This window comes from Camarhynchus parvulus, chromosome 5 (assembly GCF_901933205.1).
Source record: "Camarhynchus parvulus chromosome 5, STF_HiC, whole genome shotgun sequence".
Taxonomy (NCBI): domain Eukaryota; kingdom Metazoa; phylum Chordata; class Aves; order Passeriformes; family Thraupidae; genus Camarhynchus; species Camarhynchus parvulus.
Window position 1 is genome coordinate 21038685 of NC_044575.1, and position 25886 is coordinate 21064570.

General features: G+C 45.8%; 1 protein-coding gene across 1 annotated transcript in view; it reads left to right on the forward strand.

Annotated features, from left to right (window-relative positions):
* The first annotated feature begins 231 nt into the window (after positions 1-231).
* Positions 232-25886, forward strand: part of HSD17B12 (hydroxysteroid 17-beta dehydrogenase 12) — an 83423-nt gene continuing 57768 nt past the window's right edge. Inside the window, 3 exon segments of the mRNA XM_030948774.1 lie at positions 232-339; positions 341-488; positions 491-664. Coding sequence (XP_030804634.1) covers positions 232-339; positions 341-488; positions 491-664 — 430 coding nt within the window.

Consider the following 25886-nt stretch of genomic DNA (forward strand, 5'->3'; position numbering starts at 1 on the left):
GGCGTGGCGATCGCGGCGCGGCTCCGTGGGCGAGCGCAGTGCGGGGCTGGGGGAGGGGAACCGAGGGACATAGTCGAGTGCGAGGCGGAGCCTGAGCATTTTATGAATGGGCTCATATGACGTCAGTGGCGGCGGGAGCGGAGGCCCCGTCTTCCACCAGTCCTGCGGGGTTCCTGGGCGGCGGGGCCAATCGAAGTGCGGCGGCCGGGTGACGGCCATGCTCACTGGCCAATGGCGGCAAGAGAGCGGTGCCGACCACGTGGGACGCAGGCCGCAAGTAGTACGGGGGCGTGTGGCCGCTCGCTGCCTGCCCCCCCCTTCCCGGCGCGGCGGGGCCGGGCGGCCCTAGGGCGGGCGGGCCCGGCCGCGTTGCCGGGTTACCCGGTGGCTGAGAGGCCCCTCCGCCAATCGCGGCGGGGCGGGGGCGGGCGCCGTGACGGTTGCGGGGCGGCGGTGGCCGGGAGGGCTCAGTCCGACCGCGGCAGCCTCCGCAGCATGGTGGCTCCCGCCGCGCTCCCGGCCGCCGGCCTCTTCTACTGGGTGGGCGCGCTGGGCGCTCTCTACGCGGCGGCGCTGGCCTCGTACCGCCTGCTGGCCGGGCTCCGCGTCTGGGTGCTGGGTAGCGGCGCCGCCGCCGTGGGGCCGGCGCTGGGCGCCTGGGCAGGTGAGTGCGCGTCCCGGCCGCCCCCGCCGCGGCTCTTTCTCCGGTGACCCCCGGGCCGGGGCAGGGACCTCGCGGGGAAGCGGCCTCGGCCTGGCGGGGAGGGGGACGCAGGCAGCGGGGACGGGCCCTCGGGGGGACTGGGGCAGTCTGGCGGAGCGCCCGTGGGGCGACAGCCGGGTCCGGCGTGGGCTGGTCTGGGGCAGCGTCTGAGGGACCGGCGGGTTCCGCTGCTCTGCCGAGTGGGCCCTCGGCGAGCCGGGAGCTGCTCTCAAGCTCCCCACGAAACGTGCGGGGCCAGAGCACGCCGGTCGGGTCCATCCTGAGAGAAGCGCTGATTGTTGGGACTTGTGGGCGGGCGGGCGGGCATGGCGTGTGTGAACTTGGTGTCTGCAGGGCGGGCGGGCGCGCAGCGCGGCTCCGAGGCCGCTCCGCAGTTCGCAGCGCGGCCGGTCGGTGCGCGCCGCCCCCTCCGCGCCGGCCTCGCACCTCATCGCTGACGTCAGGCCCGCCCCGTCCCCGCCGCCCCCGGAGGAGCGGCCGCTCCCGGCGCAGCGGAGGCCGCGCGGCCCCTGCCCGGCACCGGGAGCCCCGAGGGCGAGCGGCGGCAGCCGCAGGTGCCCAGGGAGAAGAGCTGTGCTGGAGGGCGAGGGAAGAGCCCTGCCGAGAGCGGCGGGAGAACAGCGGAGCGGCGCGAAACTTATGCCGACTCTGTCTGCTCCTGCAGCTCGGTCCCGGGCCGCGCTCGGGAAGGGGCTGAAGCACGAGTGGCCCTCCCTGTGGAGGGGGTGACAGTAGCGGTGGCCGGGAGGGGGTGGCGGCAGCATTTAGCTGGCATCCCCGAAATACAGGAGCGCTGTGGAAGTACAGCTGAGCTATTACCAGGGTAATTTCAGTGCTAGGCTGCTCTAACTTTTCTCAGTACTTGGATTCCTGGTTATAGGAGCCACTCTGGGGTCAGTTTCTTCCGTCCGAGTCTGCCGCTGCCACTCTGGCCTTTAAGTAATGATGAGATGATAGAAAGGGCTTCTCTGCTGGTGTAACAGGTCAGGCCAAGGGAATTTTCAAATCCGTTACTGGAAAGGGCAAGTTTTGTGCTTGATTGGGAATTGATAAGGTGGGCCACAAAAATAATTGTAGTGTGTAAGGGGTGTGAGTTTAAGATGAGACAACAGTTTAAAAGGCTGCAAAAGGTATTTCCTTTCCTCAAGGGGAGTAGGAGGGCATCAGGTGCTCAGCTGCTGCAGCTGCTTCCAGGTAGGCAGAGCAGCCCTGCAGGTTGATTGCTGGGCTTATGACTGTGCTCCCCCATAACCTCTGCTGCAGCCAGCACAGAACTTAGATGTGAACACATGCCTGGGTAGTTAAATATCTGCTTGTGTGAGACACCAGTAAAGCAGCACTGCTACTCGCAGCATACATAATGCCAGAGCATGTCATGAGTCCTGTGTGCACAGGCTTGAAGTGCAGCAGCCGTGCCTTGGATAAGTAACAGCTTGACATACAAATAACTATGGGCCAGGTCTTCCTTTCAGCTGGAGAAATGTTACACCTGTTAAAGATATGGCTGGCACAGGACATCCAAACCTTCTTTGACTTTCTAATATTGTTTTTGAATATATTACTGCATTATCAATTGCCTGCTGACTTGTGGTGCATCACAGAAGTCTTGGTGGCCACTTGAGCTTGTTTTGCATTGTTTCAAGCATGGAAGTCTGCAGTGCTTGAGCCAAATGCCAGCTTATCAGCTGGAACCACAAACTGTAAACAGCAGATCTTCCCACAGTCCCATCCTCAAACATCCAGAGAGCTGCAGTGCAAATGTCCTCTGTCACTGTCTTGAGCAAGTGCAGGCAGCAGTGGGCCACTGTATGTGGCCAATGGCTGCTCACAGAAATTGTTCTTTCTCTGCCAAGATCATGATGTCCAAGGCAGGGAGGAAGAGGAGCACTGGCACACAGCTAAATTCTGTGTTTATTGCTCTGCTCTGAAGTGGGAGCATTGCTACAGTGTCAAGGAGAATGGAGAAATGGGGTGAGATGATGCCTGCTGTCACTGTAGGAAGACATGTGGCCATCATGAGTTAGCTGTTGTGTGTCCTCTGTGTGCAGCTGATGCAGGTGGGATGCTGCTTTATTGGGACAGCTGCTGTAGTCTCCAGCTGAAATGAGGAGAGGTTGTCTTAGTCTGAATAAGCACTGGGGTGATTTGCCCTGAAGTATGTTGTGGCTGGGCAGGCTGGAAAGGAAGATGGAGGCACAGCTGCAGATATGTTGGGTCACCTTGATTAGCAAATTACTAAGTCATACTGTAGGAAGAAGTGCATTTCCTTTTTTTCTGATACTTTAAAAAACAGTGGTTTTGATGCTAATTGGCTGCTGTAGTTATTGTGTCAATGTATTCTTTTTAGTGCACAACTAGAGAGCAACTTTATAAAACCCCTAAAACACAAGTCCTTTTGGAAGGACTTCTTACTGCCCTCTAACTCTTCTGCACACTTGAAATTGTGTTGCAAATTTTTCCTTGTTTTCTTAGAGGGTTTTTTGGATGCATATATGCAATTGCTTCTGTCTATGCTTGGTCTAACTTACTGGTATTTAAAAAGAGGGGATGTGAGGAGGAGGGACCACTGTCTGAACTGGTAATGTACTCTGGAAACACTAGGTTTGTACTACTTGAAATAGCACCTCTTTTGACAAAAAGTTAGTTTTTCTACAATCACAGTTATGTATGAAGGTCTGTATGCAGCTGTTCTGGTTTTTCTCTCTGTATTTTCTGTCTGAGATTTCTGGGTGCATCTTGAGAGACTATACAGTGAAAACTCCTGGGTTGAATGTTCTACCTTTAATGTGCTTCACCAGTTGGTAAAAGAGGATAAGAATAACAGTTCCTTTGATTTAAAAACAATGTAGCTAAATAAACCACAGCCTCAACAGGACCAGAGTGCTAAGGGGTCATTCTGAATTCACCAAGAATACAGCAAAGATGTGGTTGTTCCCCTGCCTTCCTCTAGGCAGACAGATCTGTTGGTAGTGCTGATTGTGTGATCCATAGTTGTATTTCCTTAGGTTGGATGAGAGTCCTATTCTTCTCCCATTGATGGCAGTGGCAGGCAGCCACCTTGCTTCTCTGCCATTGAAAATTGGGTGTATTCTGGAGTACAGAGTGTCTGGAGCTGGGAGCTGTCTGCTGCTGTTACAGCTCCCATTTGGAGAGTTGCCGTGTCTCCTATTTTAGGAAACCGCCTCTTTTGCAGGAAAACATGAAATCATTCTTCTCCTTCCCTTCAGTAACTTGGCAAAATGAATTCAAAATCCTATGGTGATTTAGGCTGGGAGGGACCTCAGGAGACTTGTAGTCCAACCTCCCGTTTGGAGCAGGGTCAGCTGTGTAATCAGAGCAGTTCAGTGTATGCAGATAATCAACTTTGTATGTTCAAAACACATGGGCAGTGCAAGTTGGATTGATTTGGTGCTCTAAAGCATCTAATGTCTTGGTTGTGTGGATACTTAAACTTTTTGTTTCTTTTTCTCCTGTCTCAACATTGCAAATATTTTGATAATAGATGTGGGGGTTTTCCCCCCCAATTTTCTGTAGCTGAAGCAATGTGTTAACTGGAAACAAAATTATTTTGATTATGTGATTTGCCATATGACACTTGAAGAAAAGTCCTGCTTTCTTTCAAGCCTCACAGTGTCTTAGAAAAGCGTCCACTTCTTCTCCTCTATCTTCAGCACCTTTGATAGAGTCATGGTTGACTAATTGTACATTTAGTGGTTACAAGATATCTGCTAGTGGTGATGCTTTCTCATGTGGTGAATACAGCTGTACAGTTGTATTTGGGCCAACAAAGGTTTGTGAAGATGAGCTTGCCTTAATTAAGCTTCTTGGAGTTTATTCACTAACATGCAAAATTAACTAAATGTGGACAATTTTCTCTAGGTTTCTTAAAAAAGAATTTGTGAGAGGTCGTTAATCAGGATGGTGCTCTCAACCGCCTCTAACTTTCTGTAATTTGATTTTAGACAAAACCCCCTTATTCAGTCTTAAACCATTCGTTCCCTGTGTAAAGATTTAACAAAAACTTGGAGCAGTAGCAAAGCTGGGGTGACCCTCTCTGCCTTCTTGTTGGCTTCTTTTACTTAATAAGGGCTATGCATATCCAGCATCTAAAAATAGCAACTTGTGCATCAGGGCCACTGAGGGAGGCATGAAAAATGTATGTAACTGGCTACATGAGCAGTGGAGTAGATACTTCTTTGTGTCTGTACAGTCAGGTCTTTTAAAAACTAAGAATACAGGGGCAATTCCCAAACTCTTGTTGACTAGTAAGTTGAGATAATAACAAACTATACATCAGACCTTATTGATAATATTATTAAATTAAAAAGATGTGATGCTTATGTCAAGAGGAAGAAGTCTAAGAAGAGGACTAGCTGGATTTTGTGCTTTTAAATGGTTTGACTTAGATTCCATCTGTAAGGTTATGCTTTCTGCAGTCCCTAGAAATGGTGTCTTATGAAATAGACCCTGATCCTTATAAAGTTCCTGAGGTATCCTTAATGACGTAAGTCAGATGGTAAAATATTCTAGTTACAATTTAAGAACTCCATACAGAGGACATTCACTTCACTGCTGATCGGGTGCTAACGACACAGTCAGTGTCGTTTTTCAGACTCCTTAACATCAAGTGAAATGGTTGTTGCCTTAAAGCTTCTTAGTTTTTTGCAAGCAAGTTTCAGTCCCGGGTGCACAAACAAGTGCAGTCTTGCTTTGCATGTGTTTCACAATGTGCAGTGATAAACAGTTGAGAGACCATGTCACAAGTCACTGATGCAGATTTCAACAGCCACCCTGGAGCAATGTGTGATGAGGGTGTAGTTGGTAGGGAGGTGGAGCAGAAGGGAGTTTCAACCTCTCTGAGCATTGCTCTCCCTACAGGATGTGAGGGGAGAGTCTCTGCCCAGCTCCCATTTTCCCTGCGCGGGAGTGCTTGGCTGGTGTGTGCAGAGCTTTGGGGGGAGCTTTTGCTTATCTTTAGTTCTTCAGCTGAATCACTTATTCAGGGATTTATCATCTTCAGCACTTCAGGTCCACGGTGAAGGTTTTCTGGCCTTGTTCTCAATTCTGGACGCTGCCCTTGTATGAAATAAAGCATGGCACCTGAAAAGTGATGTTAAGAATGTGTGAAAATATGCCAGCTTGCTTGTAAACTAACTTGTGATCGTGACAGCTTAAGTGAAATGTGCAGACTGAACTCAGAGTATGTTTTGTTTTTTGTATGGTTATTTGCAAACTGCTTCTGAAGGGTTACTGCACTGAAGAGTGGCTCAGAGAACAGTCTGATGCAAGTGTCAAGTGTCCTAATCCTGTCTGTACTTCTCTGGAGTACTGTGCTCCAATGTGTATGGCTTTTTCTTTTCCTAGTTGCCATGTAATATTTCCAAGTATCCATCCTAAATTTTCTCTTGTAAAATTTTAGCTGTCTGCCTTCAGTCATCAGTCCTACTCATAGCTTGTAATTTAAAACTCTTCTGTCAGCGTATCCCTTCAGCCTGTGCTTTGTTGGACTGAGCAAACTTCCAGACCAGTCCAGGAGAAGTGGGATCTCTGACCCTGCTTCTCTAGACTTGGCAGCTCATGCTGCGTGGTGTTTGAGGGGGCTGTAAATCCTTCAGAGACCTTGGTGAGTCAGGGAGGCTCTCTAATATTTTTTACATAGGCTACTGCTATTAACATACCCTAAAATCAGTCCTGCTTCCTAGACAGTATAAAGTAATGAACATACTCTGCTGTTTTCTACAATTTTTCTCTTTCTGGTGCTTGCTTATTTCTTTCAGGTGTCTTCATTTGCACATGATGTTGCTGACCGTTTAAAACCTCCACTTAGTAGGATTGCTCAACACTTACTGCATTATGTGCTCCTTTTTACACTCTCTGGTCAGAAAAGTAGAGGGAGAGCCCAGATGTCCAGAGTCACAGTTCTGCGGTGTCCTAGCTGATGGACTTCAGCCCTTCCCTTCTGGCTCATACCAGCACGCTAAATGTGGCATGAGTGGGCATCAGCAGCCTCAGCATCAACCAAGCTCATAATCTGCAGCTCTGCAGTTTGATTCAGAATATGAACGCGCTTTGCCCTGTTTATCTGCAGGAGCAGAGAGATGTCTATGGAGGAGGGTTAAATGCTTTAGTATGGTTTTTCCACCTGCAAAAAAACCCTAAAAAAACAGCTAATGGTGAGTGGAGGACAGATGTTTGCATTAAGGTGAAAAGAATACCCATCTCTGATAAACAGCCTGAGAGGGAAATGCTTGACAATTAATTAGCCTGGGGATGAATAGCTGTTTTATTTTAAGCTAGCTCATTCTCCCAGTCTTCTGTGTGTTTTAAAGTAGGAATACTTGTAATGGAAACTGGTTACTTAAAACTAGAGAATTTACACAAGGATGTAATCTAGAGTAATACCATGTTCCAGTTTTTTTGGCTTGTTCTTTGTGAGTATGCTTCCCTCACTTTGGGAAGATTACCTGTGAGGTGCCCTGGTGACAGCAAGGAAAGGCATTGTGTAGAAGTGGGGAGTGTCTTCAGCAAGGAAGTCCCAGCTGGAATTGTGCTGGGTGTTTCTGCCAGTTGGGTAAATGCAATCCTGTGTAAGGAACAAGTAAGCTGGCAGGAGGCCCTGAGGGCAAAGCTGAGAGTGTCCTTTGGGAAAACTCCAGTACTGTTCTCCACCTGGGAATTTTTTTTTGGTAGGTGTGTGAAATACATGGTTATTGGTCTTGTGAATATATTAATTCCTAATCCATAGGGTGAGGATGACCATCTCTGCTATGGAAGGGATAACAGTAAGAAAGTGTCTTTCCTGATTATTCTAACAGAAATGCCAAATGTGATTCTTTAGGCCTGTATATGAACAAAAATGTGGGATAAACTCTGTAACTAGACGGTGAAACATATGTTGGGCTTGCATGGTTTCATCACTTACCTAAGTTGCTACTTCTTGCTTCAGATGACTTCTGGTGCTCACTTACTGAAAAGTTTTGGAAAACCTGGGTGCTTAGAGAAAAGCCAAAGATTTTTCAGATTGAGTACCTTAATATCTGAAAATGCTAGAATTAGGGCAATTCAAGTTCCTTCCCCTGTATTACATTTAATTGCACAAAAGAATTCTACCTTAAATTTGCTATTTTTGACTCCTGATTTAACCTTAAAATAATATATTGTTTTTCAAATCAATGAAATCTGTGAAAGTTCCCAGATTCCTGGAATTAATGTCTAGAGCAGTGCACCATCACCCACTGAGTGAGTCATTAGCAGTGCTGAAATCCTGTTCCACAATTGAAGCATCTCCCGCTAACATGGGAAGAGAGCTATATGCAGAATTTCCTACTGAGCTTCTAATTCACTCTATTGCCCTCAGCAGCAGATGGTGACACCTAAAAGCCTGAGGTTTGGTTGTAGGTTTTGAAAAAAACCTCTTGTTTAGCAGTTCTTAAAACTGGAGTTGAGATGTCCAGAAGCTGAGCCTCAGGGAAAATGGTGCCTGTTCCATTGTTTCTTCTACTTCTTTTGCCATTTTTGTTACCCTCCCTGCTTCTTTCTCTCCTGAGGGTTCTCTTGTGTTTCTCTTATGATTCAGTTGCTTGTCAGTTGTGGAAGACAGTTGAGTGGCTCAGCTTCAGGCATGGTGTGTATATATGCAGAACTTGCTGTCTGGTTGACTGTACAGATTTTGTTTTGGTTGCATGTTTGTTTTTTTCTGTTTTTACACCTCCCTTCTATTTTGTCCTCTTAAGCAATTGTGAGCCACGTGTTCCAGAGGGGTGTATTCCATCAGTCATGCAGAGGGACAGCTGTGTTTCCACTTCTTGAAGAGCTCTGTACTTACTAGACAAAGAAGAGCAGACTTGAGGAGCTCAGCTCTAGGGCTGTTAATCACAGCAATTTTTCCACAGGATTTTCATGTATGTTGGAAGGCTACCACAGAAGCACAAAGGGAGAAAAGCTGGAGTGTGAGAAGGGGAATGGGAGGTGGTAAGCTCAATGGGACAAAGGTTTTTGTTGCTGATGGGAGGATATTGTTGTGCAGGGACTAAAGAGTCTGGTCTCCTTACAAGGTATCTGGTCCCTGCCTTTACATGGAGAGGTTTGCAGATGTGTGTGAGGATACATATAGATATGGAAAACAGAAGGCAGAGAAATATTTCTATTTCTGCAGCTGCTGCTACCCAACCAACACTTGCTTATGCTTGCATGCTGCTCTTCCCCACACTCTACTTCATCACTGGATCCTTATTCCAACAAGTCCTGCTTTCACAGGACAGTCCCTCTGTGACTGGCTGATCTGTTTCTCCAAAACTTTTCCATTGTTCTGAAGTCTCTGGAAGACTGGTTTCCCCTAGGCTTTCTGCCCCTTTACTCCCTTCCCCAGGATTCTTATCCTGCCAGCCAAGGTGCTTAATCTATAAACTTGTTATTCTCTATTATTTTGCATATTTTTTTTTCTTGAAAGAGGTGTATATGCCCAGTATTCCTGCTGTCTCAGTCTCATCTGCCAAAGAGTTCTCCATCCCCAGAGTGTGGATTCAATATGGTGCATGAGTCAGCTCTCTAACAGGAGGGAGAAGCACCAAAGATAGGGCAGTAAAGGGTCACTGCACTGCTGGAAGAAGCTGCTACCCTGCCTGTAGTTGAACAAGGGATGAGAGTTAGGATGTCTTGCAGTTTGTTCCTGCCCTCAGTGGTCCTGCGTGTCCAACCCAGTGTTTGTATGGCATGGCAGAAAGGGATGTGTACTCCTGTCAACTCACAGAGGTGTGCTTAAAGGCAAGTTACCTGTCCTGATGCAAACTCTTTACCTCAGTCTTTTCATCCAGGTAGACCCAGATCTATGGCAAAACTTTTGGGGCTCCTCAACTTGGTGTTTGTTCCTAGATTTTGATCTAGAACCCTCCATTTGGTGGACTGATTCTTCACCTTGGGTGTTCACTTTAACCTCCAGAGCCTTGTTCATGTTCCTTTGCACTGGAATCAGTTTGCTGACACTCTCACATGGTGTCAGCTTATAAATGAGTTGCCTTTGTTCACAAGAGTGAGTGTGTCTTTTTACATCATGGCTTTCTGATGTAAAAGTTTGGTATGGAGAAAGTGGATGGAGAGCTCTTACCTTGCTTCTTTCTTCCTTATACTGGCACTGAGGTTGGTCTGTTTGTGTGGTGATCTGCTTAAGGAGTGTACCCTCCAGAAAATTAGTCCCTTGGGGCTATTTATGCTCCATAGTCTGCTTGGTCATATGAATTCCAGTGCTGGTGGAACAGAAGGGAAACTTGGTAGTATTATGGAACTGTATGTTGAAGATACAGCTGAGCCCAGTGGTCAGCTTGAGTTGCTCTGAGACCAGGCTGCTGCCAATAGAATTGTGGCTGCTCTGGTTGCTGGCTGGGAGCTCTTGGTGCTTCCCTCATGTTCCCTCAGTCCATGTGTGGTGGTGCTGCTGGTGAGCTCCTTGTGTGGCTGGCCTCTAACTCTGCAAGCAGGACCAGCTGCAGTCAGCTGGATCAGCTTCCTGAGCTGCCTGGAAAGCACTTGGCAATCAGATACTGAGGAAGCAGGTAGGCATGGATTGCTGGGTGATGCCCTGCAGCTGAGCTGGCTGAAACCGAGCCTAAAACTGCAGGAGCCTGTTGTTAGTTCTGTTGCTTGGTCCCATCTTGGTGGGCTCTTCCAAAGTCTTGTTTTGCTGGGTTCTTTGTGGGTCAAGATGGGTGGCACATACCTCTTTTGTGTTTGAGAGGATTGTTTGAGTTGCAGAGTATGATTTTGGAAGTCCCTGCTAACAGGTTTAACTAGCTCCTTTCCATTTCAAAGACTAGGATAATGGTGTTGTATTGGTTTGATAGCTAGGGTTATTAATTTTAAGAAAGAAACCTCTTTGTCATTCCTTCTACAATAGTTCATAGCATTGTTCTTCCTGTGACCTTGTCCTTGGGGACAGAAAGGTTGTGCTTGGCTGTGTTTCAAACTCTTCCTCTGGTAACCAAATTCTTGATGCTTTAGAGTGTTTGAAAATGGTGGGGTGGGAATCTGTTAATCTGAAAGTCTTTGTAAGCCAAGAAATTTTAGTAAAATGAAAGAGGTGGATTTTCAATCTGCCAGCTAGACAGAATTTTGGTAGCATCTCATCTCAGCTGGATTTGTCACTTGGGTGCTGTTGCTGGTTGTGGTTAAATCAAAGTGTAGAATTTCTGATGTAAAACATTGCCTTGGCAACATATGAAAATAATGCATTTGTTCAGAAAAATGTGTGATGTTCCAGCATAGACTAGCTTGTTTCAGTCACTGTTAGTAAGCTTTGGATTGAAACTGTGTTTCTTGTGCACTAACCTAGAATTAGTCTCCTCAAACTGACTTTCAGCACAAATTCTTTACCAAGTGAGGAAGCAGATTTGAGTAACAATATATCTTTTTTTTAATAAATGCATATTGTTTTAAAGTAGCCTTTACTGTAGAAGTTGGTTTATATTTTCAAGCTTTTCTTTGGGAGAATTAGTACTATGGGGATGCATGTAAGTAAGGGATGCTGATGAAAGCTTTGAATGCCCAGTATGGTACTATATGCAGATATTCTTACTAGCTGTGGATTTTCTGCAATCTGAAGTTGGCTGTTATTCCTAAATCTTGCAGCAGTTAAGAACAGATCCTGTTCTTAAAAAGTTGGGGTTTTTTTCCCTCTCCTTGTCTTCCTTCAGGTATCTTAGTTCCTTAGATGCAAGCTACTTTCTGTAGCCACACTGGCTGCTTTCAGCAGAAATGGTGCACCTAAATTCACTGCTGTGACAGCTTGCGTGTGCAGTGGGCTGCTCAGCCTCTAACCAGGCTATGCTGTGCCCCAGCTGGCCTGTGTTTGTCCAGTGCATGTGTCCTGTGCTTGTGGGACAGCAGTGCTTTGGTGAGGTGGCGCTGGCTCTCAGAGTGCGTACTAAGAAAGGTTTATGGACCTGAAGGAGAGCTGCAGGAATGCTGGAGCAGGTCCCATTGGCAGGAGGGGAGCTTTGTTCAATTTTGAGGGATCTTTTTAAAGAAAGAGTAGAAGGACCTGTGCATAATAAAGTGGTTTTGTCAGTCTGGTTCTGATCAGTGGACTAAAGGTGCCAAGATCAATCTATGCAGATGTGGTGAGAACAACTTCCATTGCTCTTTCTGGTGTATGACTTCTAAAGGAGAGTTTTCTCTTGGACTGGAGAGATAAGTTCAATTGCTCACCCCCAGTCTCACTCAAAGAGGAGTTGGAGAAGCACTAGAGCACTAGTGAAAACCTTTTCTGCTGTGGAACCTATAAAGTTCTCTAAATCAGAGTCCTTGAGAAGCTGGGATAGGAGGGCTGCAAGAATGCGATGTCAAAAATTAAGGAAAGCAGCAAGAAGAGGAGAGATGGGGCAGGAGGTATGTAAAGTCAGGGATACAGGCTGGTATCTAAAGTACAGGGAGCTAGAGAGGTACAACCTATTGAGCATGCTACTTTCCAGAGCATCCTGGCAATTGGTGGAGGCTGTTCTCCCTTCATAGCATTGCATCTGTGGATAGGGGATGTTGCTGAAAATTCCTCTGAGCTACCTTTTTTTCCAAGCTATGGCTGCTGGTTTCCTTGCTTGGAACAAACTGAGGAGTCCTGTCACCACTTGCTTGAGTGGACTCTGTAAATGGAAAGGGCATTGGGGAGATTGCAATGAAGACCTTGGAAAGAGGTTGTGGAGGACCTTGATAGGGGAGTTCTGCATTTTTCGTTTAACTCTCCATAAAAGTCTCCACGTTGTCAGGGACAAGGTGCATGTTAAAGTCAAGGTGAGTAGTGCTCTGCTTGTGCCAGTGTTCCCTGATGGAGCCGGGGCTCAGTAGGACCTGAAATCCTTGCGTGGTGTGGGCTGGCCCGGAGGTCCTTCCCTCTGCCGGGCCCTGATACCCTGTGTTTGGGACGGGAGCGCGCAGGGCTGCTGGCCATGAGCTAAGGGCGAGTTCTCTGCTGCGGGTGGATGCTGTGTGCGGGCCGGCTGCGGAGACACGCGGGGCAGGCGGCAGCGAGGGATGCGGGGAATGCTCTCGGCTGGGCCTCAGCTCAGCTTGGCCCGGGCTGGGCGCGCTGGTGGCTCCGCGCTGCTCCTGTCGGAGGCCAGGCGCTCGGGCAGTGCCGGCTGCTGGCCGGGAGCGCGGATCCAGCACTCCGTGATCGTGCATGCTTAGTATTGGGCTGCTCGCATCCTGCGCCGTGACGCGGGCGTGCTGGGATCATTGTCCGGGAATAGGACGTGCTCCTGGCACGCCGGGCCTCACGCGTGGGCGCGGAGCTGCAGCTGCAGGGCGCCGGCGCCCCCGGGCCGTCCGTCCGTCTGTCCGCCCCCGCCCGCCCGCCGCGGCGCAGCAGCGCCCCCTGCCGGTCCGCACGGCGCGCCGAAGTGCGGGAGCTCGGGGCCGCCCCGCCGCCCTCCCGGCGGGACCGGCCCCGCTGCCTCCGGTGGGCGGCGGGGGAAGCCCGCCCCGCTCCCGGGGGATCCGCTGCCCGCGGGGGAAGGCCGGCCCCGATAAGGGTTAATGCTGCCTCACCTCAGCCTCCCCGGCCGTGGCGGGAGGGGGCGGAGGAGGAGGGGGAGCGGTGCCGTCACTGCGGCGGCTCCCGCGCCGTTATCTAACCGGTGACATAACGCGCTCCCTGCGCTCCGCTTAAGAAGCGCCTGGGGCCATCACAGGGGCCGGCTCGCAGACTCTGCGGGGCCGCGGTGGGGCCAGCCAGTGTGAGCCCTGCCGGGAGCGCATTGCTGCTCCTCCCGAGGCGCCCTGGCTTCCCGCCCCGAGGGGCAGCGGGCTGCCCCGTCCGGGAGCCGGGCGGCGGCAGGGGAGCGCTCCCGGTGTTCTCCTCCCGAAGTGTCCCGGGTGGGCAGGGGATCGGCGGAGCCGCCGTTCACCGCCGCTCCGTGGGAGCCGCCATCGCAGGCCCGGGGATGCGCGGCCGCCTCGCGTGACAGGGATACTGCCGGGGACACTGGCTAGTCCACGTGCGGGAGCGGGGCTGGGCAGCCTGCGACAGCCCACGCAGAGCCCGCGGGCGCTTCCTCTGCCTCCCTGCTCTGCCAGGGAGAAGAAAGTGCACCGAATCAATCGTAGCTGAAACATTTAAGGAGGCTTGATGGGAGCCTCATTTCCATGGGAAAATCTGGGGAGTTTTCCACCGGGGGAAATACTGCAAGTTTTCAAGAGCTTGGAGTGAAATATAGAAGGCATCGGTGGGCGTTTCTTTTTTTAGAAACGGGAAAGCAAAGGCACTGTTGCCTGAGTTCTTCCTTAAATCTTTAAGGCAAACACCTATTGGAAAACAGTGCCGATACATAGAAACAGCCAAGGATTTCTAGAGCGCTTTAACGTAAGAGTCTCCCTAATGCTTTATGGTAATTTATCGAGGACATTTCTCATGAGACAACTGTTGCCTTCTAAGTTGATTAACTTGGGCGTGTTAACATTATTCATCTCCTTCCCCTCCCCCCCGGCGGATGGATAGAAATACTTAATTAAAGAGAACGTAATTAAGAGCGTGGGACGGAAGGGACCTCTGTGGAGCAATAATTACCAAATATGCTTATTTTAGCTGAAACTGTATATATACTTTAGGGTCAAAAAATACAGAGTGGCGTTCAGATTGCCTGGGTTTCCAGCACCGCACAGTCGCCTCTGAGTGCTGCGCGACCCCCGTTTTTTATGAATGGCGGGGCTGGGCTCGATTGAGCAGCCGGGCGAGCTCGCCGCCGCCGCGCCGGCTGCGGGCAGGGGGCGCTGCCGGGAGCGCTCGGTGCGGGCCGGGGGCGTCCTGCTCGACGAGGTGCGGCTCGGGCTGGGCTCCGCGGCGGCTGCGGGGCACGAAAGCGACGTGATCGGGTCGCTTCCAGTTTAAACAGAGCTGCCCCTCTGTGTCCCCTTCCAGTGCGAAGGCTAGAATGCAAAATGTGGGCTTGAGAAACAACAAACTGCGGAGTACCTCACACTCGTGGTAGGCAGGGTATCTTAGGAAGATAAGTTTAATGGCTTCCAACAACCTTAATTTCTGGGGGTTGTTGTTTGTGTGAACCATCTATTTGAGTAGATTGTTTCTTATCATAATTAGGTAATTTTCAAAGACAGTAGAAATTTAAATTCTTCTAGTACTGCTTCTCTACATTTGTAAGGCTTACCTTTATAGGATCTTGATAGAATAAAGAATAAAGGCTTGTCAGCTATGGCATCTTTTATCTGTGCTCATCTTTGCATATTTTTCAAAAAACAGTATCTACAAAATATGATCCTGAAGCCATCTTTGCCTCTAACAAGCCGTGAGAAACTTATTTCCAGTACATCTGAGAGGGCTCCACTTTTTAACAGAAATAAAGGTGTTATTTAGAGTTAGAAATTATAAGAGTTTTAGAGCCATTCCCAGCACAGCATAAACATGCTTAAAGGGTTGTTGTGGATTTTGACGTATGTGCAGTTGTGCTTGAACCTGCGAAAGGGGACACCCTGAGGGGTGTTCTCCCCTCTCCCCAAAAGAGCTCCTTTAGCAGTTGGTTTGAGTAAGATTCCACAGATTCTTCATTCCAAAGCAGCAAGGGAGAAGGAAGGAAGGGGTTGTATTTGATGGTAGTTTGTGTCTTGGATAGCAAGAGGCAGCTTAAATGGTCCAGTCCACCTTTTTTTGTCCTTGGGAACTGATGGTTTGGGTGACCTGAAATTTTAGATGTTTCCATTCATGAAAACAGAAACATAAAATTCTACTAGGAGATCCAGTATTGTCTCTAAACAATATGATTTTGGTTCTTGCTTAATGTGAACTGCTTTGCTAATTAGCTCAGGTGGCTTCTTATTCTAAACCCTTCCATTTTATTATCCACTTTAAGTGCTGGAGACTTTCACCTGTAGTTGTCACATTAGTTTCATTTATCCTAGACAAGCTGCCTACAGATGTAATAAGGATTGTGAATGTCCTGCAGTCCCCCAGTTCTGCAGCCTCAAGTGAGGAGCGGTGGGCTGGGTGAAATGGGAGCACCTCTTTCAGCCTCTTATGACACTAATGTTTCTTACTTCTGTGTCTAGTGGGACACATGTGGCTGCTGTGCTCTTACTTAGTCCCAGTAACACCACGAGGAACTGGCTATGGAAACTGGTCTGTTCTTCTGGCTTGTCATTGCTGCTGCTGTGCTGGAGTGAAGCTGATGTACATTTGTACACTTGTTTTCTACTGTATATACATTGAAGGGCCCGAACTTGCATTCTGCAGTTGTTATTCTCCTGATACCTTCACAAGGCCTTGAAAAATTCCCAGTGTGATGCTTCCCATCCTGCTGTTTAGGGGTACCAGATATGGAAGTCTCTGTGCTTCAACTTCCTAACTTTTGAGCAGGTTACATGTTTGGGCATGAGTTTTGTTTCCACTTTAGCTGTTCTGCAGAATCCTTAGTTTCATACCTCTGTGTCCCTGGAGCTAATGCTACCTTCTCAGTGTACAGCTTGTTTTAATGTTGCTTCCAGCCAAAATGAATAAAATATCACTGGGTGTCTCCTGCTCAATTTCTGTTCTACTTCTGAGAAGTCAGGATCTCTGAGAGAGAGAGAGCTTCTGAATGGAATCTCTAAGTCTCACCCCTTTGCAGTTGGATTCCTTTTTCTCAGTTAGCCTGGAGATCTTACAAATTCTGCTGACATTGGCTTCCCCATGCTTGTGTTGGTGAGGGAGGAAGTGCATACATTGTGTGGGTGGTGGGGAGGCAGACCTTTACTGCTTCAAACAAGAAGTTTCGTCAAGCTTCCCTACTTCTGTTTTTCTTGGGCGGCACATGGCATGATGAGAATTCATTAAGAGGGAAGATCTTGGAGTTATCCTTACGCAAAGCAAATGCTTTTGCTGTGCCCAGAGCCATCTTTATACCTGTTCTCCCACAATCTGTTAATGCACTATGGGAGCTGAGGTGTAAAACTTGGGAACGTGATACACATATAGGAATTTCTCCTGAGCCCTAAATGCTGGCCATGACTGATAAATGGATGGTATGAAATAGGAGGTAAGAGCTCTTATATGTCCCCTGCCTGTGTTAATAAGCAAAGGACTCAAACTCTGCAGGGCAGCAAGCTGGATTCATGGATTTATATAGCACACACATAATATATTTTGTCCGTGTCCACACAATGAAAACATAAAGGCTTTTTTAGAACTGTTGGATGGTGTCCCCTCCCATGGGCCCCTGGAGGTAGGAAGTTAAACAAAAGTCATTGCTTGGGTAGTTCTGATTTTGGGATTAACTCTGGGGGTTTTGGGAGGGAGCAGATGGAATTAGAATTTAAAAGGGGTCAGTGCAAAGCTTACCAGTAAGCTTGACTCTGTTACATGGAGGTCCACATGGCTATTGCAGAGCATAAAGGATCCACAGATCCAAAGGGCTGGAGAATCCCTATTGTATTAAAAAAAATTAAAAGCCCTAGCATTTCAGGAACTCTTCTTGTTTTTTAGAATTTTTAGCTGTTGAAACAGTCACTTAGCAGAAATGTGTCTTAGCAGTTGTCTGTTAGGCACAAGAACTTCTGAAAAGATCTCCAAGAATGGAAACAGCTCGGGGAAGGATTAGATGTATTAGCTTAGTGGGCTTTTCAAAGTCTTCACACAAATTCAGCAAGGAAGCCAAGCTTCTTTGTATTTCAGTAGAAAACCAAGAGGTCAGAAAATCTCTGTACAGTGTTGTGTAACTTTGTCATATACACTGCAGGGCAGGTGTGTTTGCTGACGAATTTATAGATAGCGATTTTCTCTTCACATGCAGAATCTTTCTCTTTCTTGGAAGATGAAAGTTAAAAAGGAGTGACTTGTGTGGGTAGTAGGCTGGTGCAGAGAATGGGAAGGTGACAGTGCAGGGATATTAGGTATCTTGAAACACGTTTTAGTGTGGCTTGGGCTCATAAATTAAAGGTTCTGGGAGAGCCCTTGCAGCTATTGCATCACTTGCTAAAAATAGCATCTATACTGCATAAGGCAGCCTGTCTGCAGTGTGGATAGTCTTGAGAATTTAGTGCTTCTTGTGAATGATGTTCAGTCATTTTTACTTCTCAGCTAACCACGTTTTTAATCTGAACTGTGATAGAGAATGAAGCAAAAGGTTTTATTTTCTGTCTCTGAGGGTGGGGTGAGTTTCAAAATAGCATTGTCCACAGTTCTGTCTGCAGCATGATTCTAAAAATACATTTTTAAGCTTACTGAAATTACAGTTTAAAGGCACGGATAAATATATTCTTATATTGTAATTGTCAGGGGAGGGGAAGAAAAAAAATAGCTTTGTGCAGCTTGAGGTATTCTGCTCTTCTCATCAATCACTTAAAATTTAGCAGGGTTTTTTTTTTATTGGCAGTTACACAACGCAAGTGAAATATAAGGCTAATCTGAATTCTTACTAAAAAAACACCCCACAAACCCCAAATCCCTTCTCTTGAAAATTGAATATATATTGTACAGCGCTTTTTTTCCTTCTCTTATTTTGAAATCTTAGTCAAGAATCACCAGCAAAGGAGTGTGTTTGTATTCCAGTGGTGTTGCTGAACCAGACAGGTCTGCAGCACAGCATTTTATTTTTAGACTCTAGGTTGCCATTTTTATCCTGTAAAAAATATTCATCAGCGTCTGGATGACAAGCCATCAATTTTTTTAAATGTGTCAGACCACGTTTTTCCACATCTCTCTATTTGTCCTTTTATGTCCTGCTATATACATTTCTTTTTTGGGGGGAAAGGGAGAGGGGGACTGAGGGTAAGGATTTTAAGTCATGCATTAGATTTTTCAATTCACAGATCTTTAGCGTCACACGGTTCATTCATCTTCTGTGCTCGGCTGCTTACGCAGCTTTGCTTATTGTCTGCAGAGGGTGGACTGCTCTGGTGCAAGCAACAGAGGCATGGGATGGGCAAAATCAGCCTCCTGCCAGACTGGTCACCTCAGCTGCCCTCTCTGCCTGCCCCAAAATACCCCCACCTGGCAGTGTTGTGGAGAAATAGTTTCATGTATGGTTTTGGGGTGCTGGTCAGGTATAAAATTGCTTCTGGGAGAAGCTATTCAAGGTCTCTTTGCAATAAATGGATATGGGCCAGCTGACTTCTAACAATAGAAAATGGGAGATTTCTTCTGGTGTGTAATACTTAGAATTGTTTAGTGCCTGGCAGGAGGGGCTCAGAGCCACACAGTTTTTGGGTGTGAATCTGCAGCACAAATTCAATGGCAGGAGTGCCACATTGCAGTTGCTTTCTAGGGTGCTGGACTTCAGAACCTCCATAGTGCAGCTGTCCTGTTTATGTGTAGAAAACCTGAGGCTTCCTTAAAGAATTGCTCTTTGTGTCCTTGAAGAGCCTCTGGATAACTGTTGTCATCTGAGCAATTGATACAGCTGATGTCCCCTCCCTTTTTCCCCTCAACTCAAAGGTGGGAATCTTTCTGTAGCAGTGAAGGGAGTGGCTACTGGGTCTTCACTACTTTTGGTGGTGTTGGAGAAGAGTTGTTGCTTGTGGGAGGTGGAAGCCAGGAACAACTTGCTGCTGGAGCAGGGTTAGCTTGTAACCCAGGGAGGCCTCGCCTGTGAGGGTGATGGGTTTTATAGTGGTGTGGCTGCTTACTAAGACTTTTCTTAATCATGTGATCTTAAATGGTCAAAGGGAACTGAGAGAAACAAGAAAAAAGGGTGAATATACTATACTAGTAACTGATGGTCTAAGCCAACTCTATCTTGATTAGTTCTATTTATAATTTTAAAAGCTTTTGAAGTCTTTGGAGCACTGGTACCCAAGATGGCTTGTTGTGGCAGGGCCAAGCTTATGATAAGTAATAGAAGGTGGAAGGTATTCTCAAATATAAGAGCAATAAAATTTTAAGAATGGTTGGTTACTGATACTTTTGGAGTTAGAAGTGAAGATTTAATATGCCTAAACTATATAAGCACACATGCTAAACCTGCTTTAAGGGGGAGAAAATGGATAAGATTTTGATCATATTTGTACAGACATTGTAAGTTGAGATCTTCCTAAGGAAGATTCTTGAGTACAACTGTGCACATTTGTTTATGGGAAGATAATATACTGAGCTTATGGTGTGACTTTTAAACTTCTTAAATGTCTGTAATTAAAAAGTTGCTTATCAAAGATAGACTTTATCAGCCATATCAAAGATATACATAATCATATTTCTGCTACATGAACTAATATGGCACTTTCTCAGGGTTAAAACTTGTTTTTGCTTCTGCGCAGCTAAGTAGGTGTCCTGATTTGTATCATCCCTCCCTAAATTTGGAACATTTTAATTTTTGCATATCAGAATTTGGAAACCTTAAGGAAGTGGCTTTGTGGAAGAAAGTAAAGTGGTAGGTGATATTCCAGAAAAAATTAAGTAGCCCATGTGTTTGATTTCCTACATCTGTTTTGACTATGATGGGATTGAAACCACATTATAAATAATTGGTTAAGGATTGGAGACTAGACCTATAGTATCATAAAGGGTAATGATATCCAGTTGGAAGGAGTGTTACAGGAAGAAGAGGTGAAGCGGCAGCTCTCTGCTTTCCTTTCGTGGGCTTGCTGCAAGGAGGTTTTTTGGGTGAGAGCAGGGCTGGATGAATGTATGACTCCAAGGCATTACTTAGCTTTTCAGGAGCTCAGAAGGCACCATATGGAGGCACCCTGTGGTTCTGGGTGAGCTACTTAGGTCTGGATGGGCTTCTTAGCTGAAAGCTGGCAGGCTGTGTTTTGAAAATATATTCCTGAGAGTCTTCATAGTCTTTCAGTGCTTCCCAGTTTGTCTAATTTTGGTATATTGTTGATGCAGTGAAATTCTACTCTGTAACTTGCATTTGAAATGAAGATTTTCATTCTGGGAGTAGGGAAGGAATATGGTTTTTCTGTTATGTGGAATATGATTATTTTGGTATTCTAAATGTACTTAATTTTTTTAAATTAAATTTGCAGTCTGCAAACCTGTAGTCCAGGAGGATTCTGATAGAGGCTTCCATCAAAGGATTTCCTAAATATCTAATCTTATAAATTTTGTTACATCCGTTAGATTTACCTGTTCAGTAATACATAAAATAACTTGAAAATCCACAACATCAATTTAAAGGACAGAGAGAAAGTTAAGCAAAGTGATGGGTGTCATTGGCTTACCATGATCAAGAGGCAGTGGAGAAATCCAAACTAACAGATGAGTTTCAAAAAAAAACAGGAGGAGATGATACTGTCCCATGTAGGATATAGTTCACCTGGGTGGCTTCTTGTTACAGTCTGTATTACATGCTAAAGGTTTACATGGATTAAAAAAAAAAAGTTACTCTAAAATACCTTAATAGCTTTATCTCATGTGAATTTGTCCAAGATCACCAGTTGTTGTTTACTAAAGTGCAGAGCTGCAAGATGGAGACAGGAAGAGCATCCTGGAGAGGTATCATTATACTTGACTTCTCAAACTCTCCCCTCAGTACCTCTTGCTGACCACTACCAAAGTCTTGGGTTGGCTGCATCTCTGTTCTGAGCTGGAAGATTTGTTCTTGGGATAAAATGGTTATACTGTGAGAAAGCTTGTCTACACTGTGTTGGTTTTTTCCCCTTTGCTTCCAGTAAAAATGGTTGGATGTGTGCAAAGGCAAAGGAACAGGTGATTGCTAACATGGATTTTTTTTCCTAATGACTCGATGTGTTAGATGTGCCAAGCTCATACAGAATGATGATTATGCTTGAAATATACCCAAAGCTTCATTTAGAAATTTCTTCAAGACCGTGTTTTGTATAACTGCAAATAGTTCAGGTCCTAGTCGTGAAGCTGTGAAAGGTCAAACAGTGTTTCAAAGGTGCAGAGAAAAGGTTGTATTTAGCAATGCACCAATTTCATGCCCACGGTCTGATCTTTAAAAAGCCTTTGCAGTGTGCTGTTGGTTTTTTTCATGCCCCAAATGGAGACTGGTGTCCTCACTGCGAATAGGGAGGTGCTTGAGTAAGATGATTTGACTGATTGCTAGCAGGATAAGAGGTTCAAGAGGGAACCCCTTTCCAGTTCCAGTGCTTCATGGAACCAGAGTCTCTGCTCTGTTAGGACCACGGTATGTTTGACTCGCATATTGTTTTTGTTTTGTATCTCTATCTGCAGCTAGCCTCTTTCTCATGAAGAGGTGAACAGACACCCTCTGGAAGTCAAACTGTGTGTTGAGATGGTGGGGGAGGAAGGATAATTTCTGTGATGCCCTCTGACAACCTGAGGATGTGTAGAACCATGCATCGACAGAATGTATCAAAAAAATAAACAAATTACAGTCAGGCTTATTTTGTCTCCTATTTTCTGTCTGATCCATTAAATGGATAGTAATGAACAGATTCTTGTTCCAAGTTTGTAGCTCTGTTTCCAGAGTTAGCTCTGGCTTGACCCATATCTCAGATCTCCTCCAGCAGGTCAGGTTCCTTACTCTTATTCTGCTCTTCAGAGACAGAAATAGTTTTTTTTCCCCCCTTCTTTGAGATATAGTGATTTCCAGTTGGTCACAAACAACCAACTTATATTGTCTTCCCAATGTTAGCCTAAACTTTTCCATTTCTGGTGATTACTCTGTGGAAGCTTGTGAAGAGCAAAGAAAACCCTTCTAAACTCATGTCCCAGAACAGCTAACTCTAAATCATCTTAGCAGCCCTTTTTAAAAATTATTTTTTGCAGCTGTTCCCATTTAAATTACTTTATGTATTATTGCTTCCTATTAGTATAGGAAGCACCTCAGTGGTTATATAAGTTGTCTTTATAGCTGCATCAAAAGGACAATTTACAGATAATTTTGTATGCAGACACTGATACCTTAGATAGAAAGACCAGATACTTTTTTTTCCCTTCTTACAATGGTCACCTCACCTCTAAACCAAGTTAGTCTCAAGTGCGTATCTTGATAACTGGTACGTCTCTGTCACTGTGTAATATCTAGCAATATTAGGTTTTGTTCCTGTGGTCTGTAGACCCATGTAATTCTTTGCAGTGTGTCACTGAGATCCTTTTCTGGAACTAGGTTGTTTGTGATGTTCATAAAGCATTTCCTTCCTTGTGTGGTGGTCACTAGTAACAGTGCTGAACAGGATTTGTGCTGAGATCAGTCTCTGAGGAGTGTAACTAGTTGTTTGCTTTTATCTTGGTACAAGTCTGGTTTTGGTCTGAGCCATTGTAGATGACTCCCCAGGCAGCCCCTGATGATATTCTAAGATACTTATATTTCATCATATAAAATTATTTTATTTTGCCTGGTAGGTCTGGAGCATTATTCTTGTCTAAACAGATCATACCTTTTAGAGGTTTGACACAGTTTGCCTTTTGATTAAAAATGGATCTAGTGCTGCATTTTATACCAGTCTCTACTTTTTCTATGCTCGCAATTATTCTGACACCTTGCATAGCTTTGACTTGAAATGAAAATGCCCACAGCTTGCCAGGATCACTTGTTATCCTCTTCTACTTGCAAGTGTTGGGTCTTTGTTGCCACATCGCTAACTGGAATTTATTTTTCTGCGTGCTAAAAATACTTAGTGAAAGAGGAAAAAAAAATCTCAAATTTCTTCTAGTGACTTCTGATGTAGAGTCTTCTTTCAGCATTGCAGGCTTTAAACCCAGAGGCCTTTCTTCTGGCTGCTGAGTTTCTTCTCAGAAAAGTGACTTATCTATGCGTGTTTCCAGTGGCAAACACACTGAAAGCCTTCAGATGGTGCCAGTCCTGAGCTATCTGATCTCTAAAATGTTTGCGCTGTATTCACCCCCTCCTAGAGGCAGGAAGAACCAGAAATGGTAATTTGAATGACCTCTATGCATGTGTTTCTTTGGCCTGGTCGTGCTTGCCGTGACAGTCAGCATCTGTCACGTATTTCAGAGCGATGAACAAACGAGAGGTTGTTTTTGCTGAATATTAATGCTATGCAGTAACTCATACTGTAGTTTCTTACAGAGCACAAGGCAGCTGTAGCCTTTGCAAATGCTCAACTCAGCCTAAACTGTCTTGAGCAGGTGATCTGAACAACTTACTTGCTACTGCAGAAAGTTTAATTCAGGGCAATCTTGGTTTCACCTGACATTTTCTGGATCAAAAGGCTTGAAAGCAGCAAAGGATGGGGTGGGGCTTCTTAACAGGATAAGAGAATTCCCACTCTCCTTCCAGACACCCATGTCCATAACGCAGCAGCCCTTGACTAATAGGAAAAAAAGACCTCACAGCAAAGAGTGGAGTTTGAGTGCATAAAGGACCACCAGCTTGAACTGGGAGAGTTCCCATAGAGGCAGCTGGAACTGGAATTGCTTAAGCCTTGAGTGTGACTTTCATGAATTCTTCAGTATGCTTTTCTTGTAGAGATTTCTAGATTGCTTCTAGTTGTCAAATATAAAGAATCTTCAGAATGCACTGCCCAAAACCCTTTCTTGCTGTAGTTCTGGGTGAAATAGGAACTTGTCAGTGCTGGGATATTTATAGAATATTTTTCTACCCACAATCCTAGCTCCTAGACACAAGCTGTTATCACGTAAGTGTTTAGTTTTGGGAATTGAACCTTTTTCTGTAGCCTGTCTTTTCAAAGCCTGGCCATTAGGTGTTAGTTCCTCTGTGCAGAAAAAAAACCTTTATATGAAGAAAAAAAAGAATGTACTTCTAGGATTCCAGCTTGGGTACAGATCTTTCTGATGAGGCTTCCTATTTCAGCAGTTAAATTGAGAATAGATGTGAAGTTTCTTATTTTTTGCACAGAGTTTTCTGTTTTTATTTAATAAAAATGCAGGGAGTTGCTGCTGTCTTATTAACTTGCAGCCGGCATGCTTATCTTCTTTGTTCTTTGTTAAATATGAGCTGGCATGTGTTAGACTGCGTTAGCATTCACTCTTTGGGACTTCAGTGGTTTCTAAATTTGGCATTGCTAAGCCGGTGCCCTGTTTGCTAGAATCAATTGGGGCTGCTATTTTTAGCAACAAAAGGGAATTGAAATAGCAATTTTCTTTCCATGTAATGGATCCCCAAGAGGAATACTGATGCAAGCTCTCTGTCATCCTGTATTCTCCCCCTCCCCAAAAGCACTCAGACGAAAGGCAGCTGTCATGGTTTGCGGCTGTATTAATCTTTAATCAATCGAGTGTTTTCTGCATTCAGGTGTTCAGGGAAAAAAAGGGTCACGACTAAGATCTGCCTAGAATAACTAAGCACTCATGCATGGTCTGTGCAGTCAGAATTTGTGGATAACGGCAGGGATAGATGGAGCAGCTAAAAATAGTATATGCTTCCAGTGTTTCTCCAGTCTATTTTTGATGCTTGATTTTGATAAGGTTGATTGGAGTCTTACTAAAAATAGCCATTCCTAGCAAGCTGAGGACAAAAAGTAGAATATTTTTAACCAGCACAGTCTAAAGTACTTTTGTTGGCTGGAGATAATCTAGAAGCTTGGTATTGGTCAAATGCCAGTGATTTATATAAATCTGTAATAAATGAAGCACTGCTTGATGCCAAGCAGGGATAGTCTTTTCTCCCCTTGCCAGCTTTTGTTTTCCCCAGGAGCTGTCATATTCTTAATATAGCCTCTGTGTTTCGTAGCAGAAGAATCTCGAGTCTTCAGTTATTTATGGGCTGTACTTTAAACCCATGCTAAGGTTAGCTGTGCAGTGAAGTTTCTCTCAACTGTATTGCTTTAGCAATACACAGAGGGTCCTAGTTTATGTAGACGTGTGCTGCAGCTGGGTACTGTGCTGTGACAGACCCTCACTCATATCTGGGTTCAGTCTTACAGGACAGGAATGTGTGAATGGAGGATGTTGCAGACAGACTAGCTCTGCAGTGACCATTTTGAAACAAATTTGAACCCTTCTCAGGGGATCGGAGGTGTAGCTAGGCTACCCTCCTTGAAATCTGTTAGTTAGCTTAGTTTTTTGACAGGAAGGGTGTATTCCCAAATTGCTGGACCCACATCTGGCTATGGAGAATGACATTGCTCATGGCCTGAGTTCTCCCTCCTAGGTAATGACATGCATGAGTGCATCTGCATTACTCTGAAAGATTGCCTAAAAACTCGTGCTTTTCTGAATGAAAACAGGAAAATGGCTGAATCAAAATGAATTTGTAGTTTGAAGAGACGAGTAGAGAGCATGCCTAAGAGTTGCTACCTTCATTGTGCAGGTAGTCAAAGCACTGCAAGAAGTATGCCT